General features: G+C 48.3%; 1 protein-coding gene across 3 annotated transcripts in view; it reads left to right on the forward strand.

Moving 5' to 3' along the window:
- CLOCK (clock circadian regulator) overlaps window positions 1-19,737 on the forward strand; it is a 391,283-nt gene that overhangs the window by 349,369 nt on the left and 22,177 nt on the right. For all 3 annotated transcript variants that reach the window (XM_082245462.1, XM_082245463.1, XM_082245464.1), the window contains one exon: window positions 15,159-15,248. In XM_082245462.1, coding sequence (XP_082101588.1) covers window positions 15,159-15,248 — 90 coding nt within the window. The remainder of the gene's footprint in view (window positions 1-15,158; window positions 15,249-19,737) is intronic.

Genomic DNA, 19,737 nt, shown 5'->3' on the forward strand with positions numbered 1-19,737 from the left:
TCTCTCTTGGTGGCTCCAATCGCCTGTCCTATGCCAGGGCAAGTCCATCCTGCCGGTGTTTTGGACGGTAGTCACCACGGATGCCAGCTTGTCAGGCTGGGGTGGAGTGCTGGGGAAGCTCTGTGTCCAGGGAACTTGGACGACAGAAGAGTATTCCTTGCCGATCAATATCCTGGAGCTGAGAGCGATCAAGTTCTGCCTGCTTCACTGGATGAGTCAGCTACGCAGCTCTCCGGTTCCGGTCCAGTCGGACAATGCCACGGCCATGGCTTACATCAATCATCAAGGGGGCACCAGGAGTGCCCTGGCGGCCAAGAAAGGGGGGCTGAGATTCTGATATGGGTGGAACACAATGTTCCGGCTCTTTCCGTGGTCCACATACCGGGTGTGGAGAATTGGCAAGCGGATTACCTGAGTCATCAGGTACTGGTTTAAGGGGAATGGTCCCTTCATCCGGAGGTGTTTCATCTCCTGTGTGTCCAGCGGGGGACCCTGGAGGTGGATCGGTTTGCGTCTCGCCTCAACAGAAAAGTTCAGCGGTTTGTGGCCAGGTCTCGGGGCGCCACAGACGCTCTAGTGGCTCCTTGGAGCCAGTATTGGCTGATTTATGCCTTACCTCCGCTCGTACTCCTGCCGAGGTTTCTTCGCCGAGTGGCGATGGAAGGCATTCAGGTCGTTCTGGTGGCACCAGACTGGCCTCAGCGGTCTTGGTATGCAGACCTGGTAAAAATGGTCAAAGACCTTCCATGGAGACTTCCTCTGCGGGAAGATCTGCTGTCTCAGGGACCGATCATCCATCCTGCTTTACGGTCACTGGCTTTAACGGCTTGGCTGTTGAAAGAAAGGTGTTGAGGGATAGAGGCCTTTCTGACTCGGTGATTCCTACCCTTTTGAAGTCCAGGAAGTCGACGTCTAGGAAGATCTATCGTCGTATGTGGAAATCGTACATTTCATGGTGTGAATCGCTGCAGCTGCACCCTCGCTTGTTTTCTATAGCAAGGGTTTTGGCCTTTTTACAAAAACGGGTTAAGCAGCGCTTGGCCTTGGGCACTATCAAGGGCCAAGTGTCGGCCTTGGCTATTTACTTCCAATGTCTGTTGGCTACTAATAGTTTGATTCACACTTTTATTCAGGGGGTGCATCATCTTGCTCCTCCAAGGAGATTCCTGTTGCCTCTGTGGGATCTCAATCTGGTTTTGTCTGTTCTTCAAAAGCCTCCTTTTGAGAATATTAGGGAGATATCTCTGCTTTCCTTGTCACAGAAGGTTGCCTTTCTTGTGGCTATTACTTCTGTTCGCAGAGTTTCTGAATTGCCGGCGCTGTCCTGTCGTTCGCCTTATTTGGTGGTCCACAGAGATAAAGTGGTTCTCCGACCTAATCCGTCCTTCCTCCCTAAGGTGGTGTTGGATTTTCATCTCAATGAAGACATCGTGTTGCCTTCCTTATCTCCTAAGCCTAAGCATCCCAAGGAGATTGCCTTGCACTCTTTGGATGTGGTTCGGGCAATTAGGTTTTATCTGGCGGAGTCTTTTCGGAAAACGAACTCTCTTTGTCCTTACAGACGGACCTCAAAGGTTTGGCTGCGTCTGCTGCGACCATATCACAATGGATCGGGCAGACGGTTGGGTTGTTCAGGCTTATTCATTCAAGGGTGAGGTTCCTCTTTTCCCTGTAAAGGCGCATTCTACTAGAACACTGAGTGCCTTTTGGGCTTTTCACCATCAGTCCTCTGTTGTACAAGTTTGTAAGGCAGCCACTTGGTCGTCTGTGCACACTTTTACTAAATTCTACAAGGTGTATTTGTTGGCATCTTCGGATGACTCTTTTGGCCGCAAGGTTTTGCAGGCTGCTGATTCATAAGAGAATGTTTTGTTTCTCTTAGGGTTTTTTTTTCCCCTGGTTGAGCTCTTGTTGTTTTGGTTGAGCTTCAAATTACCCGGTTGGCTAAGTTTAGCCTTTGGAGTTTACGTTACTATCTGGTTGCATTCTTCCCACCCCTCATGCCTACACTGCTTTGGGACGTCCCAATGGCTAATGAAGATGGAGGCTGCGTCTGTCAATGGACGATTGAGAAAACAAGATTTCTCTGTCGCTCATTGACAGACGTAGTCCTCTTTGATTCTCATCAATAGGGTTATGCTGCCCTCTACAGGAGTAGGACTAGGCAGAAAGAAAAACGTTCTGGCTCCACCTTAGGGGCAGTCCCAGAGGGTATATCCTCTCTCTCTCTGCTACAGGATGTTAGTTTTTTTCTGTCTAGTCAGGAGTAAGGACCTAAGTTCCTTGCTGGGATCTTTTTGGTCCTGGCAAGATTTTTTAGAAAAAAAAAAAAATTTTTTTTTAGGTAGTTTCTCCAGTTTTTTTCCTGTGAGATCTTCAAGCAAATTACGCCGGATCTGGGCGACAGGCTGGATGTTGAGATCCAGTGGTCACCCCAGCTGGCCTACGCGCGCGCAGACCATAGCACCACGCTTGGTCGGCCGCGACACATTCAAGTAAGTATGCGGGACCGGGCGACGGGCTGGATGTTGAGATCCAGCGGTCACCTCGGTTCAGCCTGCGAGCGCGTGCAGACCATAGCTCCGCGCTGGGTCGGCCGCGACATAGTCCCATTGGAGGGACTGACCTTGCGAGTTAAACGTCTCGCTTGGACGCCAGGAACCAGAGAGTCAAGGCGTCCGGATTGGTCGACAGCCCCCCACTTCGGTGGAGAGGGTACTGTGAAGAGAGGGTGCCTGTCAGTCCGGTATGGTGAGTAAATGTTTCCCTTTCCTCCCTGTGAGGCGTTTTGGGATACGGGCCCCTCTATGCATGGTCGGATTCTTTCTGACACTAAAGTCCCCCTTGTAACCTATGATAAGTTCACATATCCTCAGTGATAATGTGCTCATTTTGGGCAGCGGACTTGGTTTGGGAGCTAACATTTTAAACCAGCAGGCTTGGTTTGCAAACTGACTTCAGTACTATAGCATACATAGGAGGTATAGCCTACCTTGACTGTAGTGGATCGTCAGACTCCCGCAGGCCGACAGGCCGCCATTAGCTGGGAGCATGTAGGCTGCTGTGCTGAGAACGCTACATCGGCAGTCCGCCGCCATTTTGCTGTAGACCAGGTCCACACAAGCCGCCCGCAGGTCACGCCGGCCGCCATTTTTTTGGAGCCTATTGTCTCCTGCATGGGGGCGGCCATGTTTGAGGTGCCCAGCTAACCTCGAGGAGCAGCTGGGAACGCCGGAAGGCGTACACGGGGCGGAGCCACTTCCTTTTACCCGGGAAACCTAGCACAGGACTTCCCAGTCTGCACAAGACAAACGCTGACTGCAGTTGATAGGAAAACTTCTCTGCATCGGGTGGTGAGCCTTTGGGGTCTCTCTCTCTCTCTGTGGGGCTCAAAAAGCAGGTACACTGGGGGGCGCTATTGCGCTGGTGGGATACAGATAAAAAAAAAAAAAAGTTTTATTTTTTAAAAAAAATTTCTGGCAAGTATCCTGGATTAACATGGACCCTGCCACACATGTATCTCCACCTGATCCCCTCGAGGTGGCTGCAGGATCCTCCAGCACCCCGCTTACTATTGAGTCATTGTCAGCAGTTATGGAAACCTTTGTATCCCGGGTGGAAGTGGCTTGTCAGGGACAGGGCGCAAGGAAGCGACCCCCGCCTACCCCCATTTCATCTGAAACTTCAGATTCAGAGTCTGAGCCTATTCCTGCAGTTGCAGGTACCTCATCTGGGATTTGTGTCTCGGGTACTGTCTCTTCAGACAGTGAGGAGGATGTTTCGGCATCAGCCATAGCCCGAGAGGAAGCGTTGGTAAACGCACTAATTGTATCTGTCCGAGAAACCTTAAGATTACAGGTTACACCGTCGGAAGTAGCTGAGACTGAAATTCCCTTTGGTACTAAAAAACGCACCAAAATGGCGAAAGTATTTCCATTGCCCAAATGTTTCGGTAATCCGATCAAGGAAGAATGGAGTCAGCCAAAACGCACCCCTGCTATTTCCAAACGCATTATTAGGCGTTATCCGTTTGAGGAAGCCCTCCTTAAGAAATGGACAGTACCACCGGTGGTGGATTCACCAATTTCTAGATTAAATAAAGCTACGGTCATTCCATTGGAAGACGCTCCGTCTTTTAAGGATCCGGTGGATCGCAAGATAGAAGCTATGTCTCGCGCCATTTTTTCCTTGATTGGATCAGCTTTCAGACCAATAATTGCTATTGGGCTGGTTTCGCAAACTGTAACTGAATGGACCAAGTGGTTACGCCGGGACTTAGAAGATGTCCCTCAGGCGGTATCAGATTTGTTGGAACAGATGATACAAGGGTTACAGTTTGTTTGTGACGCGGCGTTAGACGCCACTCCATTGTTGGCGCGAGCATCAGTTTCAGCAGTGGTCCTAAGGCGTACACTGTGGCTAAAATGTTGGTCAGCTGACCAAGGTTCCAAAAAAGCATTGGCTAATCTCCCTTTTTTTGGAGAGCGTCTATTCGGAGCCAACTTAGATGAGATCATCAAGGATCTCACTGGTGGAAAGAGCACTTTTTTTACCACAAAGTATTAAGGGTAAAGGACCTCGTCAAAGACGGGGGCCTTCTTTCTCCGCTCATAAGAAATTTTTTCGTCCCACGGGTGAAAAAACAAAGTCCTCCAAAGCTCCTTCGGGAGGTTTCAGGGGACGCTGGTCGGGCAAGCAAAAGTCTGATTCTTCCAGACCTGAAGATAAGACTACTAAAGCCTGAAGGTGCGCCCCCACCCATAACTGGGGTGGGGGGACGTCTTCGCCGGTTCCTGGATCCATGGCTTTCCAGAATCCCGGACAAATGGGTTTGCGAAGTCATAAGGTCAGGGTACAAGATCGAGTTTCGATCTCTTCCACCGGTGCGATTCCTCCCTTCCAATATCCGACTATCCCCGGATCGCCTAGTAGCTTTGCGGGGGGGCGGTCACGGATTTACTGCAACAAGGAGTGGTGGTCCACGTTCCTTGGGCAGAACGTTTTCAAGGTTTTTATTCAAACCTATTTACAATACCCAGAAAAGAGGGCAAGGTGCGTCCAATTCTGTACTTAGGGGGAACTCAATTTTTTTGTCAACATAAGAAAATTCAGGATGGAGTCCATTCGCACAGTAGCGGCCTCCCTGCATCAGGGGGATTTCCTAGCGTCCATAGACATCAAGGATGCCTATCTTCACATTCCCATTTACGCAGGACATCAGCGGTTTCTACGTTTCTCCGTAGAAGAGAACCATTATCAGTTTGCGGCGTTACCTTTCGGTCTCGCCACGCCTCCTCGGGTCTTCACGAAGGTGTTGGCCCCAATGTTGGCACTGCTGCGTCAACGAGGCATATCGATTCTAGGTTACCTAGACGATCTTCTGCTTCATGCAGAGTCTCCGCAGACCCTGTTACAAAACCTAGAGATTACTATGATCTCTTTACAGGAATTCGGGTGGCTGGTGAACCGGCAAAAGTAATTTCTGGTCCCCACCAGGAGGCTCGAATATCTGGGTCTAATTCTAGACACATCCAGGGCAAGAGTATTTCTTCCGGCAGGGAAACTCCGGAAGATTCAATCAGCAATTCAGTTGTTACTATCCAACAGCTGGCCTTCTCTTCGGACTTGCATGAGGGTTCTGGGGTTGATGGTGGCTTCCTTCGAAGCAGTACCATTTGCCCAGTCCCATACCCGAATCCTTCAGAAGAGATTCTTCTCAAATGGAATCGGAATCCGGAATTCCTGGACAATCGGATCCAATTTAGCGAACAGACCAGGGAGTCTCTGGTCTGGTGGCTTCAAACTCCGATGCTCAGCCAGGGGAAGTCATTTCTGCCAATATATTGGACGATTGTGACCACGGATGCCAGTCTATCCGGATGGGGAGGAATTCTCGGTCGATTATCCGCCCAGGGACTTTGGTCCCCGGAAGAATCCAGGTTACCGATAAATGTATTGGAACTGAGAGCGATCAGACTTTGTTTGATTCACTGGACCGAGCAACTCCAGGGCAGCCCGGTTCGGATCCAGTCGGACAACGCCACGGCCGTGGCTTATGTCAATCGCCAAGGGGGCACCAAGAGTGTCCGGGCGGCCAGGGAAGTGGCTTGCATTCTTCGCTGGGCGGAACAGTTTGTTCCAGCTCTCTCCGCGGTGTTCATTCCGGGGGTGGAGAATTGGCAGGCAGATTATCTCAGCCGTCAGATTCTGGATCAGGGGGAATGGTCCCTCCATCCAGAAGTTTTCCACCAATTGTGCCTACGTTGGGGCACCCCGGATGTGGATCTGTTGGCATCTCGATTCAACAGGAAAGTGCGGAGATTTGTGGCTCGCTCCCGCGATCCTCTAGCAGAGACCGCAGACGCACTGGTCGCCCCGTGGGGGCAATACCAGCTAATGTATGCCTTCCCTCCTCTCAGGTTACTGCCAAGACTTCTTCGCAGGATAGAGGGGGAAGGAATTCCAGTAATCCTGGTAGCTCCGGACTGGCCTCGTCGAGCCTGGTACGCCGACTTGGTCAGACTGGTTGCGGACGTCCCGTGGCGACTTCCTCTCAGGGAAGACCTACTGTCTCAGGGACCGATCTTCCATCCTGCTTTACGATCGCTGGCTTTAACGGCCTGGCTATTGAGACCCAGGTGCTGAAGGACAAGGGATTGTCAGCTTCAGTTATTCCTACTCTAGTTAAAGCAAGGAAAGCGACTTCCAGAAAGATTTATCATCGCACATGGAAGTCCTACATTGCATGGTGTGAACCCCTGGGGTTCCACCCACGTTCCTATTCGGTTAATCGAATACTGGCTTTTCTGCAACAAGGAGTTGAGCAGAAACTGGCCTTGAGCACTATCAAGGGTCAGGTTTCAGCATTAGCGATCTTCTTTCAGAAACCTTTGGCTACTCATTCCTTGGTGCGGAATTTCATCCAGGGGGTGCGACATCTGGCTCCGCCAATGCGCGCACCTTTACCGCCCTGGGATCTTAATCTAGTATTGTCGGTTCTTCAGAAACCTCCCTTTGAAGATATTAGGGAGATTCCTTTACCTACGTTGTCCCAGAAGGTGGCCTTCTTGGTGGCTATCACTTCTGCACGCAGGGTGTCAGAACTGGCTGCATTATCTTGTCGTTCCCCATATCTGGTGGTTCATAGAGATAAGGTGGTTCTACGTCCGAATCCATCCTTCCTACCTAAAGTGGTTTCAGAATTTCATCTGAATGAGGAAATTGTATTACCTTCCCTGTGTCCTAAGCCCAGCCATCATCGGGAGTTTGCTTTACACTCCTTGGATGTGGTTCGGGCGATCAGGGTATACTTGAAAACGACGGACTCGTTTCGCAAGACGGATTCACTTTTTGTGGTCCCGGATGGGCCCAAAAAGGGGTTGCCTGCATCTGCCGCGACTATTTCCAAATGGATCAGACAGACGGTGGTACAGGCTTATTCTATTAAGGGTCGGGAGCCCCCGTTCCCTGTTAAGGCGCATTCCACTCGGGCGCTTAGTGCGTCATGGGCCTTTCGCCATCAGGCGTCAGTGGTCCAGGTGTGCAAGGCGGCTACCTGGTCGTCGGTGCATACCTTTACAAAACATTATAAAGTTGATGTAATGGCATCGTCTGATGCCTCGTTTGGCCGCAAGGTTTTGCAGGCCGCAATTTGAGGAGACCGGTGGTCTACCTCGAGGGTTTTTTCCGTTGGAATTTTATTTGAGTCTCATCCCTTTTTGTCTGATGAGCCTTTAAACTTCTAGTTGGCACCGGTTGGGCCTTCTAGATTGGATTTTGATTTCTGTCAATCCCACCCCTCATTTGTGGCACTGCTTTGGGACGTCCCTATTGATGAGAATCAAAGAGGACTACGTCTGTCAATGAGCGACAGAGAAAATTGGATTTTTGTAAGATCTTACCGTAAAATCCTTTTCTCTTAGCTCATTGACAGACGTAGTACCCGCCCCTCTATCATTGAGTTGGGTTGGGTTAAATTCTCTGACACTGCTTTGTGACATAACAAACATCCTGTAGCAGAGAGAGAGAGGATATACCCTCTGGGACTGCCCCTAAGGTGGAGCCAGAACGTTTTTCTTTCTGCCTAGTCCTACTCCTGTAGAGGGCAGCATAACCCTATTGATGAGAATCAACGAGGACTACGTCTGTCAATGAGCTAAGAGAAAAGGATTTTACGGTAAGATCTTACAAAAATCCAATTTTTTGCAAGATCTTACCGTAAATATTTTTTCTCCAAAGTATATTGATAGACGCAGCACCCGCCCCTCTGATATGGGGATGGTTTTTGTTCTCTTCTTCACTGCTTACAACTAAACTGGTTTGCTGAGCAGAGGGTGTGTGGGTTATGCCTGTGGGGAGAGCCCCGTGGGCGTGGAGATTACAATTTTTCCTGTCTAGAACTACTACTGCAGGGGGCAGCATAACCCAATGGCTAATGAAGATGGAGGCTGCGTCTGTCAGTGGACTTCAGAGAAAAAGATTTTACTGTAAGATCTTACAAAAATCTTGTTTTTGTACTTTTCTAATACGTAGTAAAAAGCTCCCTCCACCTTCCCCTGCCTCATCTGTCTCCTCAGATTCTGGATTTGGTCGGGTCGACGCAGACAGGGTTCTGCGGCCACACGCCCTGAGTTCTCAGATAGTGGGGATTAATCCTCCACTCCTGTAGCCACCTACGAAAAGGCGCTGGTGGATGCACTGATTGTGTCTGTGCATGAGACTTTAAAAATGGAGTATGCATCTGAAGCACTGGTTTCCTTTGGCATTTACAAGCCGTCTAAAGTGGTGTAGGTATTGCCGTTTCTTTCCTATTTTGACAGATCTGTCGCAAAAGAGTGGGAACGTCCAAAAGTCCCTTTGTGGTCCCTAAGCGATTCGCAATAAGGTACCCATTTGAAGAGTCCCTTCTTAAGAATTGAACTGTTCCACCGGTGGTGGATTCCCCTGTTTTTCCAGGTTGAGTAAGGCAACCATGATTCCGGTAGAAGAATCACTGGCTTTGATGGATCCGGCTGACAGAAAGGCAGAGGCTGTGGCCCACAGTATGTTCACTTTGGCTTGCTCGCTACTCAGGCCAGTCTTCACGATTGCCCTGGTGTCACAAACTCTGACCCAGTGGACTAAGCTTTTACGCCGTGGCCTGGAGGGTGAGCATCTCCCCCCTGCCTTTTGAGGAGCTGATGGACCGGGGGGCTGCAGCTTATCTGTGATGCCTCTTTGGATGTGGCTCCCCTGATTTCTGGACTGTCTGTTTCGGCAGTGGTCCTTAGGTGTGTTTTGTGGCTCAAATGTTGGTCGGTGGACCAGACCTCCTAAAAAAAAAAAAAAAAAAAAAAAAGCCTTAACCACTTTAAGACCAGGCCTATTTTTGACACTTGGTGTTGACTAGCTAAAATCTGTTTTTTTTTTTTTTTTTTGCTAGAAAACTACTTGGAACCCCCAAACATTAAATATTTTTTTAGCTGAGACCCTAGAGAATAAAATGGAGATCGTTGCAATATTTTTTATCACACCGTATTTGCGCAGCGGTCTTCCAAACGCAATGTTTTTGGAAAAAAATTCACTTTTTTGAATAAAAAAATAAGTAAACAGTAAAGTTAGCTTAATTTTTTCCACAATGTAAAAGATAATGTAAACATTCCTTGTAGTCGGAATAAAAATGATCAAATTTTTATTTTTTTTTAAAAATTATGTAAAAATCAAAAATAATAAATAAAATAAATAGGGGAAAAAAAATTAAAGCGCCCTGTCCCCATTAGCTCGCACGCAGAAGCGAACGCATACTGAAGCCCCACCCACATATGTAAACTGTGTTCAAACCACACATGTGAGGTATCACCACGATCGCTAGAGCGAGAGCAATAATTATGTATATAATGTAAACATTCCTTGTAATAGAAATAGCCATGACAGGACCTCTTTATTGTGAGATCTGGGGTCAAAAAGTCCTCAGATCTCATAAGTACACTAAAAGACAAAAAAAAAAAATGGTTAAAAGAAAATTGTCTCTTTAAGCCGGTTGCTAGGCAACGACGTTTGACGTCGCTTCGGTCCTCCATGACCATAGAGTCGAGTGAGGGCCATCTTCCTGTCTAAGAGGATCCAGGACCGGATCGTTTTCCCTGCTGCCAGCGGATCCGGTAAGCAGGGAAAAGGACCGGGACTGCTGCCATAACCACGGTATTTAGTGTCAAAGTAGTGACGTACATCTGCTGTGGGCGGTCAGTAAGTGGTTACCTGATCTTCCTTTTCAAGGAGATCGCCTGTGTGGAGCTACCATGGATGACATTATTAGGAGTCTCACAGGTGAGAAGAGCACCTTTCTTCCGCTGGCTAGTAAGGGTAACGAACCTCATCCCAGAAGGTGGCCCATCCTTCTTGGCTCACAGGAAGTCGGCTGACAAGGATTCAAAATCTTTCAAGGCCTCTTCGGGAGGATCCATGCGAACTTTGTCTGGCAAGTCCAAAACCGGTTTCTCCAGACCCGCAGACAAGGCTCCTTCAGCATGAAGGTGCGCTCTCACCCGTGCCTGGGGTGGGGGGGACATCTTTGCTTCCGGACCTGTGGATCTCCTTGGTGCAAGACAAGTGGGTCAACCAAGTGATACAATCCGGCTACAAGATCAAGTTTAGTTCTTACCCTCCGGAGAGGTTCTTTCCTTCCAATAAGCGTCTGTCCCTGGACCAATTGCAAGCCCTCTTCGGGGCGGTGCAAGATCTGTTGCTTCCAGGGGTAATTGTTCCGGTTCCAACTCCGGAAAGTTTTCATGGGTTTTATTCAAACCTGTTCACGGTCCCGAAGAAAGAAGGCAAGGTGCGTCCCAATTCTGGATCTCAAGGCCCTGAATTGCTTTGTGTGGATACAGAAGTTCAGAATGAAATATTTTCGCACGGTGGTGGCGTCCTTGCATCAGGGGGATTTCCTTGCCTCTGTCGACATCAAGGACGCTTACTTTCACATTCCAATATGTGTCTGTCACCAACGCTTCCTCCGCTTTGCCGTGGGAGAGGAGCATCATCAGTTTGTGGCATTACCCTTTGCTCTCGCCTCTGCTCCTCGGGTCTTCACAAAGGTGTTGGCTCTGATGCTAGCGTTGTTACGTCAGCGAGGAATCGCTGTGCTTGGCTACCTGGACGACCTTCTCTTGCAAGCAGTCTCCTACTGCTCTGATGGACAACCTGGGCTTCACTATACGGGCTCTGAGGGCGTTTGGCTGGCTTCTGAATTATCAGAAGTCTGCTCTGGTTCTTTCCATGAAACTGGACCATCTCAGCCTGACTCTGGACTCTGCTCTAGCCAGAGTGTACCTTCCTCTGGACAAACCCCAGAAGTTGCATGCTGCGATTCATCTCTTGCTGTCCAGCATGTGGTCATCCCTCCGGTACCTTTTCACTGTGGCTGGTTCAATTTTAAGATCAGTGTTTGCGATCACCTTGGTATCCCAGACCTTAACGGTATGGGCTAAGGTGTTGCGCCAGGATCTGGAGGGGAGTCAACATTCTTCTTCAGTTACAATATATTTGTGATGCATCCCTGGATGCAGCCTCCTTGGACGGCAGGGTTTCTGTGACAGAGGTGATCCTTTGCCGCATGATCTGGTTGAAGTACTGGTCAGCTGACCAGACTTCTAAAAAGAAACTGACTGATCTTCCCTTTGTAGGTGACCATTTGTTCAGTGCCTCTATGGAAAAGATCATTAAGGGCCGTATGGGAGGCAAGAGTACCTTGCTTCCATAGGCTGCTAAGCGCAGGGAACCTCCCTGTAAGCGGGGTCCCTTCTTTTCAGCTCACAAGCGGCCCTTTGGTTCGGCTGGCTCGCAGGAAAAGCGCTCAAGATCAACCCGTAACTTTGCGGGAAGCTCCAAGAGATCCTGGAATTGTAAGTCCAAAGCGGGCACTTCTGGTTTTGCAGAGAAGCCTTCCCCAGCCTGAAGGGGCGCCCTCACCCGCGTCTGGGGTTGGGGGGAGGTCTTCGCTTCTTTCCGGATCCGTGGACCTTGCTCATTCAGAACAAACGGGTCCACGAACTGATTTGGTTCGGTTACAAGAGCGAGTTTTCGGTCCTTGCCTCCGGCAAGGTTCTTTCCTTCCAACTTACGCCTGTCTCCAGAGCAGGTATAGGGCCCTAATGGAGCAGTGCAGGACCTGTTAGCACAAGGAGTTATTGTGCCGGTTCCAGAGTCAGAACGTTTCCAGAGTTTTTATTCAAATCTGTTCACAGTTCCCCGGAAGGAAGGCAAGGTTCGTCCGATCTTTGATCCCAAGGCTCTGAACCACTTTGTGTGGGTTCATAAATTTTGGATGCAATTCACCCGTACAGTAGTAGCTTTCCATCATCAAGGAGATCTGCTGGCTTCTATCGATCTCAAGGACACTTACCTTCATATTCCAATATATGTCGGGCATCAGCGTTTTCCTCGTTTTGCAATGGGCGAGGAGCACTTTTAATTTGTGGCGTTGCGTTACCTTTTGGTCTCGCCTCAGCTTCTCGAGTGTTCACAAAGGTTTTGAAAAGCCCCAGTTCTGGCCTTGTTACGGCAGAAGGGGATTGCGGTACTGGTTTACCTGGACGATCTGCTTCTGCTTGCAGAGTCTTTCTCGGCTCTAGAAGCCGACTTGGAGCATACGGTGCAAACTCTGCAGGACGATCAGACTTTGCCTGTCTCAGTGGATGGATCGTCTGCAGGGGTGCCCTGTGCGGATACAATCGGACAATGCTGCAACTGTGGCATATGTCAATCATCAAGGGGGCACAAAGAGTGCCCAGGCGGCCCGGAAAGTGGTCTGCATCTTCAGATGGGCAGAACGATATGTTCCGGCTCTCTCTGCTGTGCACATTCCGGGGGTAGAAAATTGGCAAGCAGACTATCTCAGTTGGCAGATGACAGATCTGGGAGAATGGTCTCTTCGTCTGGAGGTATTTCATCAACTGTGTCTTCACTGGGGGGACCTCCGATTTAGACCTGCTGGCTTTCCGTCTCAACAGGAAGGTACAGATGTTTATGTCAAGGTCTCGGGATCCTCTGGCCAACTCAGCATACCCTCTGGTGGCCCCTAAGGTCAGTATCGTCTGATTTACGCCTTTCCTCCAATACATTCTCTGTCGAGACTGCTACGCAGAATCGAGGTAGAAGGAATTTCAGTCGGTCTTGGTACGCAGGCCTGGTAAAGCTGGTAGCAGACATCCCTTGGAAACTTCCTCTCAGGGATGACATTGTCTCAGGTACCTTCAGTCTTCCATCCTGCTTTAACGGCCTGGCTATTGAAATCCAGGTCCTGAAAGACAGAGAGCTGTCGGAGTTGGCGATTCCTGCGCTGTTTAAGGCTAGGAAATCTACTTCCAGGAAGGTTTATCGTAGAGTTTGGAAGGCGTATATTACTTGGTGCGAGTCTCGGGGGGGATTCTACCCGCTCCTTTTCTGTGTCTCCCCTGTTGGAGTTTCTACAATTGGGTGTAGATCAACGTTTAACTCTGGGCACCATCCAGGGCTAGATTTCTGCCTTGGCTATCTTTTTCCAAAGGCCGTTGGCGGCGAAGTCTTTGGTTCACACTTTTGTGCAGGGAGTTGGCCATCTGGCTTCTCCAGTGCGATCTCTGATACCTCCGTGGCATCTAAATTTGGTTCTGTCGGTGCTTCAAAGTCCTCCCTGTGAAAATATTCGGGAAATTCCTCTGCTCACTGTCGCAGAAGGTGGCTTTCTTAGTGGCTATTACTTCCGCACGTCACATGTTGGAGTGTGCTGCATTATCCTGTCTGTCACCTTACTTGGTGATTCATAGGGATAAAGTGGTGGTACGACCCTTTCAGGCGTTCCTTCCTAAGGTTGTCGCTGGGTTTCATTTGATTGAAGATCTTGTGCTATTTTCCCTAATGTCCTAAGGAAATTGCCTTACATTCCTTAGATGTGGCACGGGCGATTTGTGTTTACCTGGTGGTGACTGAAACGTTTAGGAAATACGATTCTTTTTGTTCTTACAGATGGACCTCGTAAGGGGCAGGCCGCATCTGCTGCGACCATTTCTAAGTGGATCAGGCAGACAGTGGTGCAGGCCTACTCCATTAAGTGTCAGGTTCCTCCTTTCCCTGTTAAAGTGCATTCTACTAGGGCGCTTAGTGCCTCCTGGGCCTTCCATCATCAGACGTCAGTGGTTCAGGTGTGCAAGGCGGCTACTAGGTCCTCTGTACACACATTCACAAAAGTTTATAGGATGGATGTACTTGCATCTGCGGATGCGGCATTTGGAGTTTTGCAGGCTGCGTTTGCTGAGGCTTCTGCTTCTTGATGGTGAAAATGTTTTCTGGTGGTGAGCTCCAGTTTGTTCCTAGTTGAGCTTCTGTTACTTGGTTGGCTATGTTTAGCCTTGTTGGTAATTCTGCGTTTGCTGTGTTTTTCCCACCCCCCATATTGACACTGCTTTGGGACATCCCAATAGTCTGACGAATTGAAGCTGTGTCTGTCAGTGAACGAAAGAGAAAACTGGATTTTTGTCTGACCGTAAAATTCTTTTTTTTTTATCTTACCATAAAATCCATTTCTCTGATGTTCATTGATGGACACAGCACCCACCCCTCTAGAGATGTATTACTTCTGACACAGATTGTAACAAAGCTGGGACTGCCCATAGGCATAGTCAAGTTATTTTTCTGCCTAGTGTCCTACTCCTGTAGGGGCAGTATAACCCAATGGTCAAGTAAATCAGGAGCTGTGTCCGTCAATGAGCATCAGAGAAATTGATTTTACGGTAAGACAAAAAAAATCCCATTATTGTTGGTAGAGATATGTTTGTCCACCCAAAAGCTCTATTTCAATTTAAAAATGTGAAACTTGTGGGTTAAGTCTTTGGTTGGTTTCTGAGTCTCTTGGACTCCAGCAGGGGAACTGCTATAGTACCTGGCTCTGTTTTTGCCCTGTTCACGTATTTTTGTTGCATTGCCCAGAATATAAACCTTCACATCAGGGAGAGTGGGGTCCCTTCACAGTGGCTAGGGCGGTTGTGCAGATCTTGTCACTGGAATCCTGGAGAAGTATACCAAACTAAAACAATAGTTTTACCCTTTAGAATATATTTTAAAAACTAAAATATTAGTCTTCGATGGACTCTCATGCTTTTTGTATGCAAATGTTCAGATTAACAGCAGTAATTTGTTTTTTCCAGTCAATAAGCTCCCAATCTCTGAACCAGTCGTTCACACAGCCAGTACAGAAGCAGCAAGCTACTGCCATCCTACAACCTGGGATAACACAGGTGAGTATAAGTGGCTCTGTTTTGTTACTAGTTTTATATGTTCACTCTTAAAGGGTCCCAGTGAGCTTTATACCACAGCACATTTGCTGTCACACTACATCTCCATGCATGAGCTAGTCCAAAACATTGGAGACAGTCTTGGTATTTGCACACGTTTGAATACTCATGTATTTTGCTTCCCATTTCAACTAGTCATTAATAACATTGGATATCTTTAATATATTATGGTTTGTCTTATTGTCTTATGTATGTATGTAGTTCCATCTTTTTAGTCAAATAAATGTTTATTCAAAAATATACAAAAGCACGAGTCTGTAACAGCAAAATAACTATAGTAATTTGTGAAAGAATCTCGTCAAAACAGAAATAAATAGAAAATAAATATCACATAAGAGATACACAGTAAAGTTGCCATATTTCAGAAATGATTAGCTAAATAACATAACATGTCCAGATAGTAATACATTTAGAGAAGGGGGGGGAGGGGAAAGGAAACAGACAGACTATCCCTTCACTGAAATAAAGGTGATCCCTTAAATCCAGAAACGTTAAAAAAAAAAAATAGGTCAAATAGGTACAGCTGGATTACTGAGACCAGGGCCGGTACAAGGGGGCGGCTGAGGGGACACCTGCCCTGGACGCAGTGTTGAGGGGGGTGGGTTGGGACCGTCAGCTCTTCATTTATCTCCGTGACAGCCAGGACCAAAGCTTTTGGCTTCTGTCCTCGCCGACCATCCCGCCCACCACCTGTAAGGGTTCAGTATTCTTAGATATGCTTAGGTGTGTTCCCAGCATTTTCTGCATCTTCTGTCTGCTTCTGTCCCCGCCTCCCAGTCTGCTCACCTCCTGTAAGGCTTTAGCACTAATAAATTGGCCTGGGTCTAGTCCCGGCATTTTCCCTTCGACTTCTATCCCCGCCCACTCGCCGGCTGGCCCGCCTACTGGCTGACCTGCCCTGCCCAGCTCACTCGCCGGCTGGCCCACCTACCCAGCACCTGTGACACTTTCCTAGCCTTTGTTCTACAGGTCTGACAGGAGGTGGGCGGACCCGGAGGCAGGGACAGAAGAGGACCGAAGATGCAGAAAATGCCAGGCTAGATTCGGACATATCTAAGAACACTGAACCCTTACAGGTGGTGGGTGGGCTACAGAAGCTGACTAAAGATGCTTTTACTAAACCCAGGCAAATCTAAACACTGAGTGGCACAGCTACAGTGCCATTATGTTCTGCTGTTTTCGACTAAGGATTTGATCACTGTGGGTTTGATCGTTTCCATGTACTTAGAGGACTTTTCTTAATAGTTCCTGAAGTGACTCTGTGCTATTTAATGAATATGTTAGGAGACAATTGCATTTTTCTATAGCTGACTATTAGGGCTTGTTTATGCAGCTGAGCATCATTTTTATGCCCCCCCCCCCCATTTCTCCCCTTTAACCACTTCTGGACCGGAAGGCTTTGCCCTCTTAATGACCAAGCCATTTTTTGAGATTCAGCACTGCGTTACTTTAACTGACAATTGTGTGGTCGTGCGACGCTGTACCAAATTAAATTAATGTCCTTCTTTCCCACAAATAGAGCTTTCTTTTGGTGGTATTTGATCACCTTTGCGATTTTAATTTTTTTGGCTATAAACAAAAAAAGAGCGACAATTCTGAAAAAAAATTCTGAAATATTTCTCGATCGTTCATTGACGGACGCAGTGCTCTCTGATTCATATCCGTAGGGTTATACTGCCCCCTACAGGAGTAGGATACTAGGCAGAAAACAGTTCTGGCTACACCTATGGGCAGTCCCAGAGGGTACACCCTCTCTCTTCCTGCATAGATGTCAGTTTTAATCTGCCTAGTCAGGAGTAAGGACCTAGTTCCTTGCTGGGATCTTTGGTCCTGGCAAAGAAGTAATCTTTTTAAGTAGTTTTTTTTTTAGCTAGTCTTTTTTTTCTTTTTTTCTCCGGAACTTTTTCCCGTGAGATCTTCAAGTAATTATGCCAGGCTGGGCGACGGGCTGGATCCCTTTATCCAGTGGTCACCCCAGTCTGGCAATTAAGCGCGTGTAGGCCTTAGCTCTGCGCTGGGTAGGCCGCAACATAGTCCCACTGGACAGGGACTGGCCCTGTGAGTTAAACGGCTCACCAGGACGCACACGACAGGCTTATGTTGCAGCGTTCCTATTTGGCTGACAGCCCCCCTACTCCGGTGGCGTGGGGTCCTGTCATGAGATGGCACCCGCCTGTGTTCCCGGTATGGTGAATAAACATCCCCCCTCCCTGGCAGATTTTGGAGTGGGCGCAGGCCCTCTCTCTGGGCTGGTCGGACCCTTACACTCCTGGGTTCCCCTCTGTTTTGTTGTGACGGTATCGGTTCACACCATGGTGGCTTCCCTACCGCAGGGGGATTCCTGGCCTCCATAGACCTCAAGATGCCTACCTTTAAATCCCGTTGTGTTCATGACTGACACCAACGAGTTCTCCATGTTTTGCCGTGGGGAAGGATCTCTATCGGTTTGTGGCGTTACCCCTTAGGCCTCGCTTCCTTTACTCTGGTCTTCACAGAGGTGTTGGCTCCGATCCTGGCGCTGTTGCGGCAGCAGGGTTCCTGGACGATCTGCTTCTCTGTGTGGAGTCCCCTACTGTGATGACAAATAAATTGGAAGTCACCATGAGAACTCTGGAGGAGTTCAGGTGGGTTCTGAACCTTCAGAAGTCATCCCTGGTCCCTTTTCATGAGACTGAACTATCTGGGCCTGACTTTGGACTCGTCCTCCGTCAGGGTGTTTTCTCCCTCCGGGGAAATAATTCTTGAAACTTCTGACTGCGGTTCAACTGTTGCTGTCCCGCACATGGTCCTCCCTTTGGACCTGCATGTGAGTTCTGGGATTGATGGTGCCGTCTTTCGGGTGGCACCATGGGTTCGATCATGGGCAAGAACTTTCGCTGAGTTCAACGATGCCCAGGAGTTTAGCATGGTCACCTGTGCACGGCTGACGCCGACATGGTCGTGTGAGAGTGCTCAAGGATGGGCCAGGGTCAGTATTGCCTGTGGTCTGCCTTTCCTCCTCAATTTGCTGCCAAGAATTCTTCGCAGGATCGAGGCTGAAGGGATTCCGGTCTTTCTCATGGCCCTGGACTGGCCTCGCCGACCTTGGTATGCCTACCTGGTCTTGGCCTTCAAGAAATATAAATCAGAGGGCACAGTATTGGCTTTCGAGCAATACAAGGAGGCAAATAAGAAAAGTAAACACAAAATCAAAAAGGCTAAAATCAACTTTGAGAGACAAATAGCGGAGGATAGTAAAAAAAACCCAAAGAAATTCTTTAAATATATCAACAGCAAAAAAACTAGGGCAGAGCATATTGCACACATAATTAACGATGATGGGAGGATGGTTACAGAGGACACTGAAAAAGCAACCGTGCTGAATGCTTTTTTCTCGTCAGTCTTTACACAGGAAAAGGAGGGGTACACTGACCATGACTGTATGGTTAGTAGTAATACACAGGACTTGCCACTATGGCTAACAGAGGGTGAAATCAGGGAAAGGCTGGATAAACTTAACACAAACAAATCACCAGGCCCGGATGGCGTACATCCGAGAGTACTCAAGGAACTCAGTAAGGTTATATCCAGACCGAGTACTCAAGGAACTCAGTAAGGTTATATCCAGACCACTGTTCCTGATCTTTGCTGACAGTATTAGGACAGGAGATGTACCAGGGGATTGGAAGAAAGCTAACGTGATTCCGATATTCAAAAAGGGCCAGAGGCATATCCCGGGAAATTATAGGCCTGTCAGTTTGACATCAATAGTATGTAAACTTCTGGAGGGGATGATAAGGGACTATATCGTAGAGTTTGCTAAAGACAACAGCATCATCAGCAGTAATCAGCACGGGTTTACAAATGGGCGTTCTTGTCAAACCAATCTCTTAGCATTCTACGAGGAGGTAAGCTGTGAGCTAGATAGGGGGAGACCAGTGGATGTGGTGTACTTGGATTTCGCTAAGGCGTTTGATACAGTTCCCCACAAGCGCTTAATTTATAAAATAAGGTCTGCAGGTATCGACAGCAGAGTTTGCTCTTGGATACGGAATTGGCTTAAAGGGCGTGTCCAAAGGGTGGTAATAAACAGCGCATACTCAGACTGGTCTGAGGTTGTAAGCGGGGTGCCCCAGGGCTCAGTCCTGGGACCAACCTTGTTCAATTAATTCATAAACAGCATTGAGGACGGGATCAGTAGTGCGTTATCAGTTTTTGCAGATGGCACAAAATTGGCCAGGGCAATAACTGCACAGCATGAAGCAGATATCCTACAGAATGACCTGGACAAAATTACAGAGTGGGCAACGACATGGCAAATGAGGTTTAACGTGGAGAAGTGTAAGGTTTTGCACTTGGGGACTAAAAACATAAAAACACAATACACGTTAGGAGGGGAATCAAAAATGGAGAAGGATCTGGGAGTCTTGGTTGATGATAGATTAGGCAACAG

The sequence above is a fragment of the Pelophylax lessonae genome, assembly GCF_965119305.1.
Source record: "Pelophylax lessonae genome assembly, chromosome: 1".
NCBI lineage: Eukaryota > Metazoa > Chordata > Amphibia > Anura > Ranidae > Pelophylax > Pelophylax lessonae.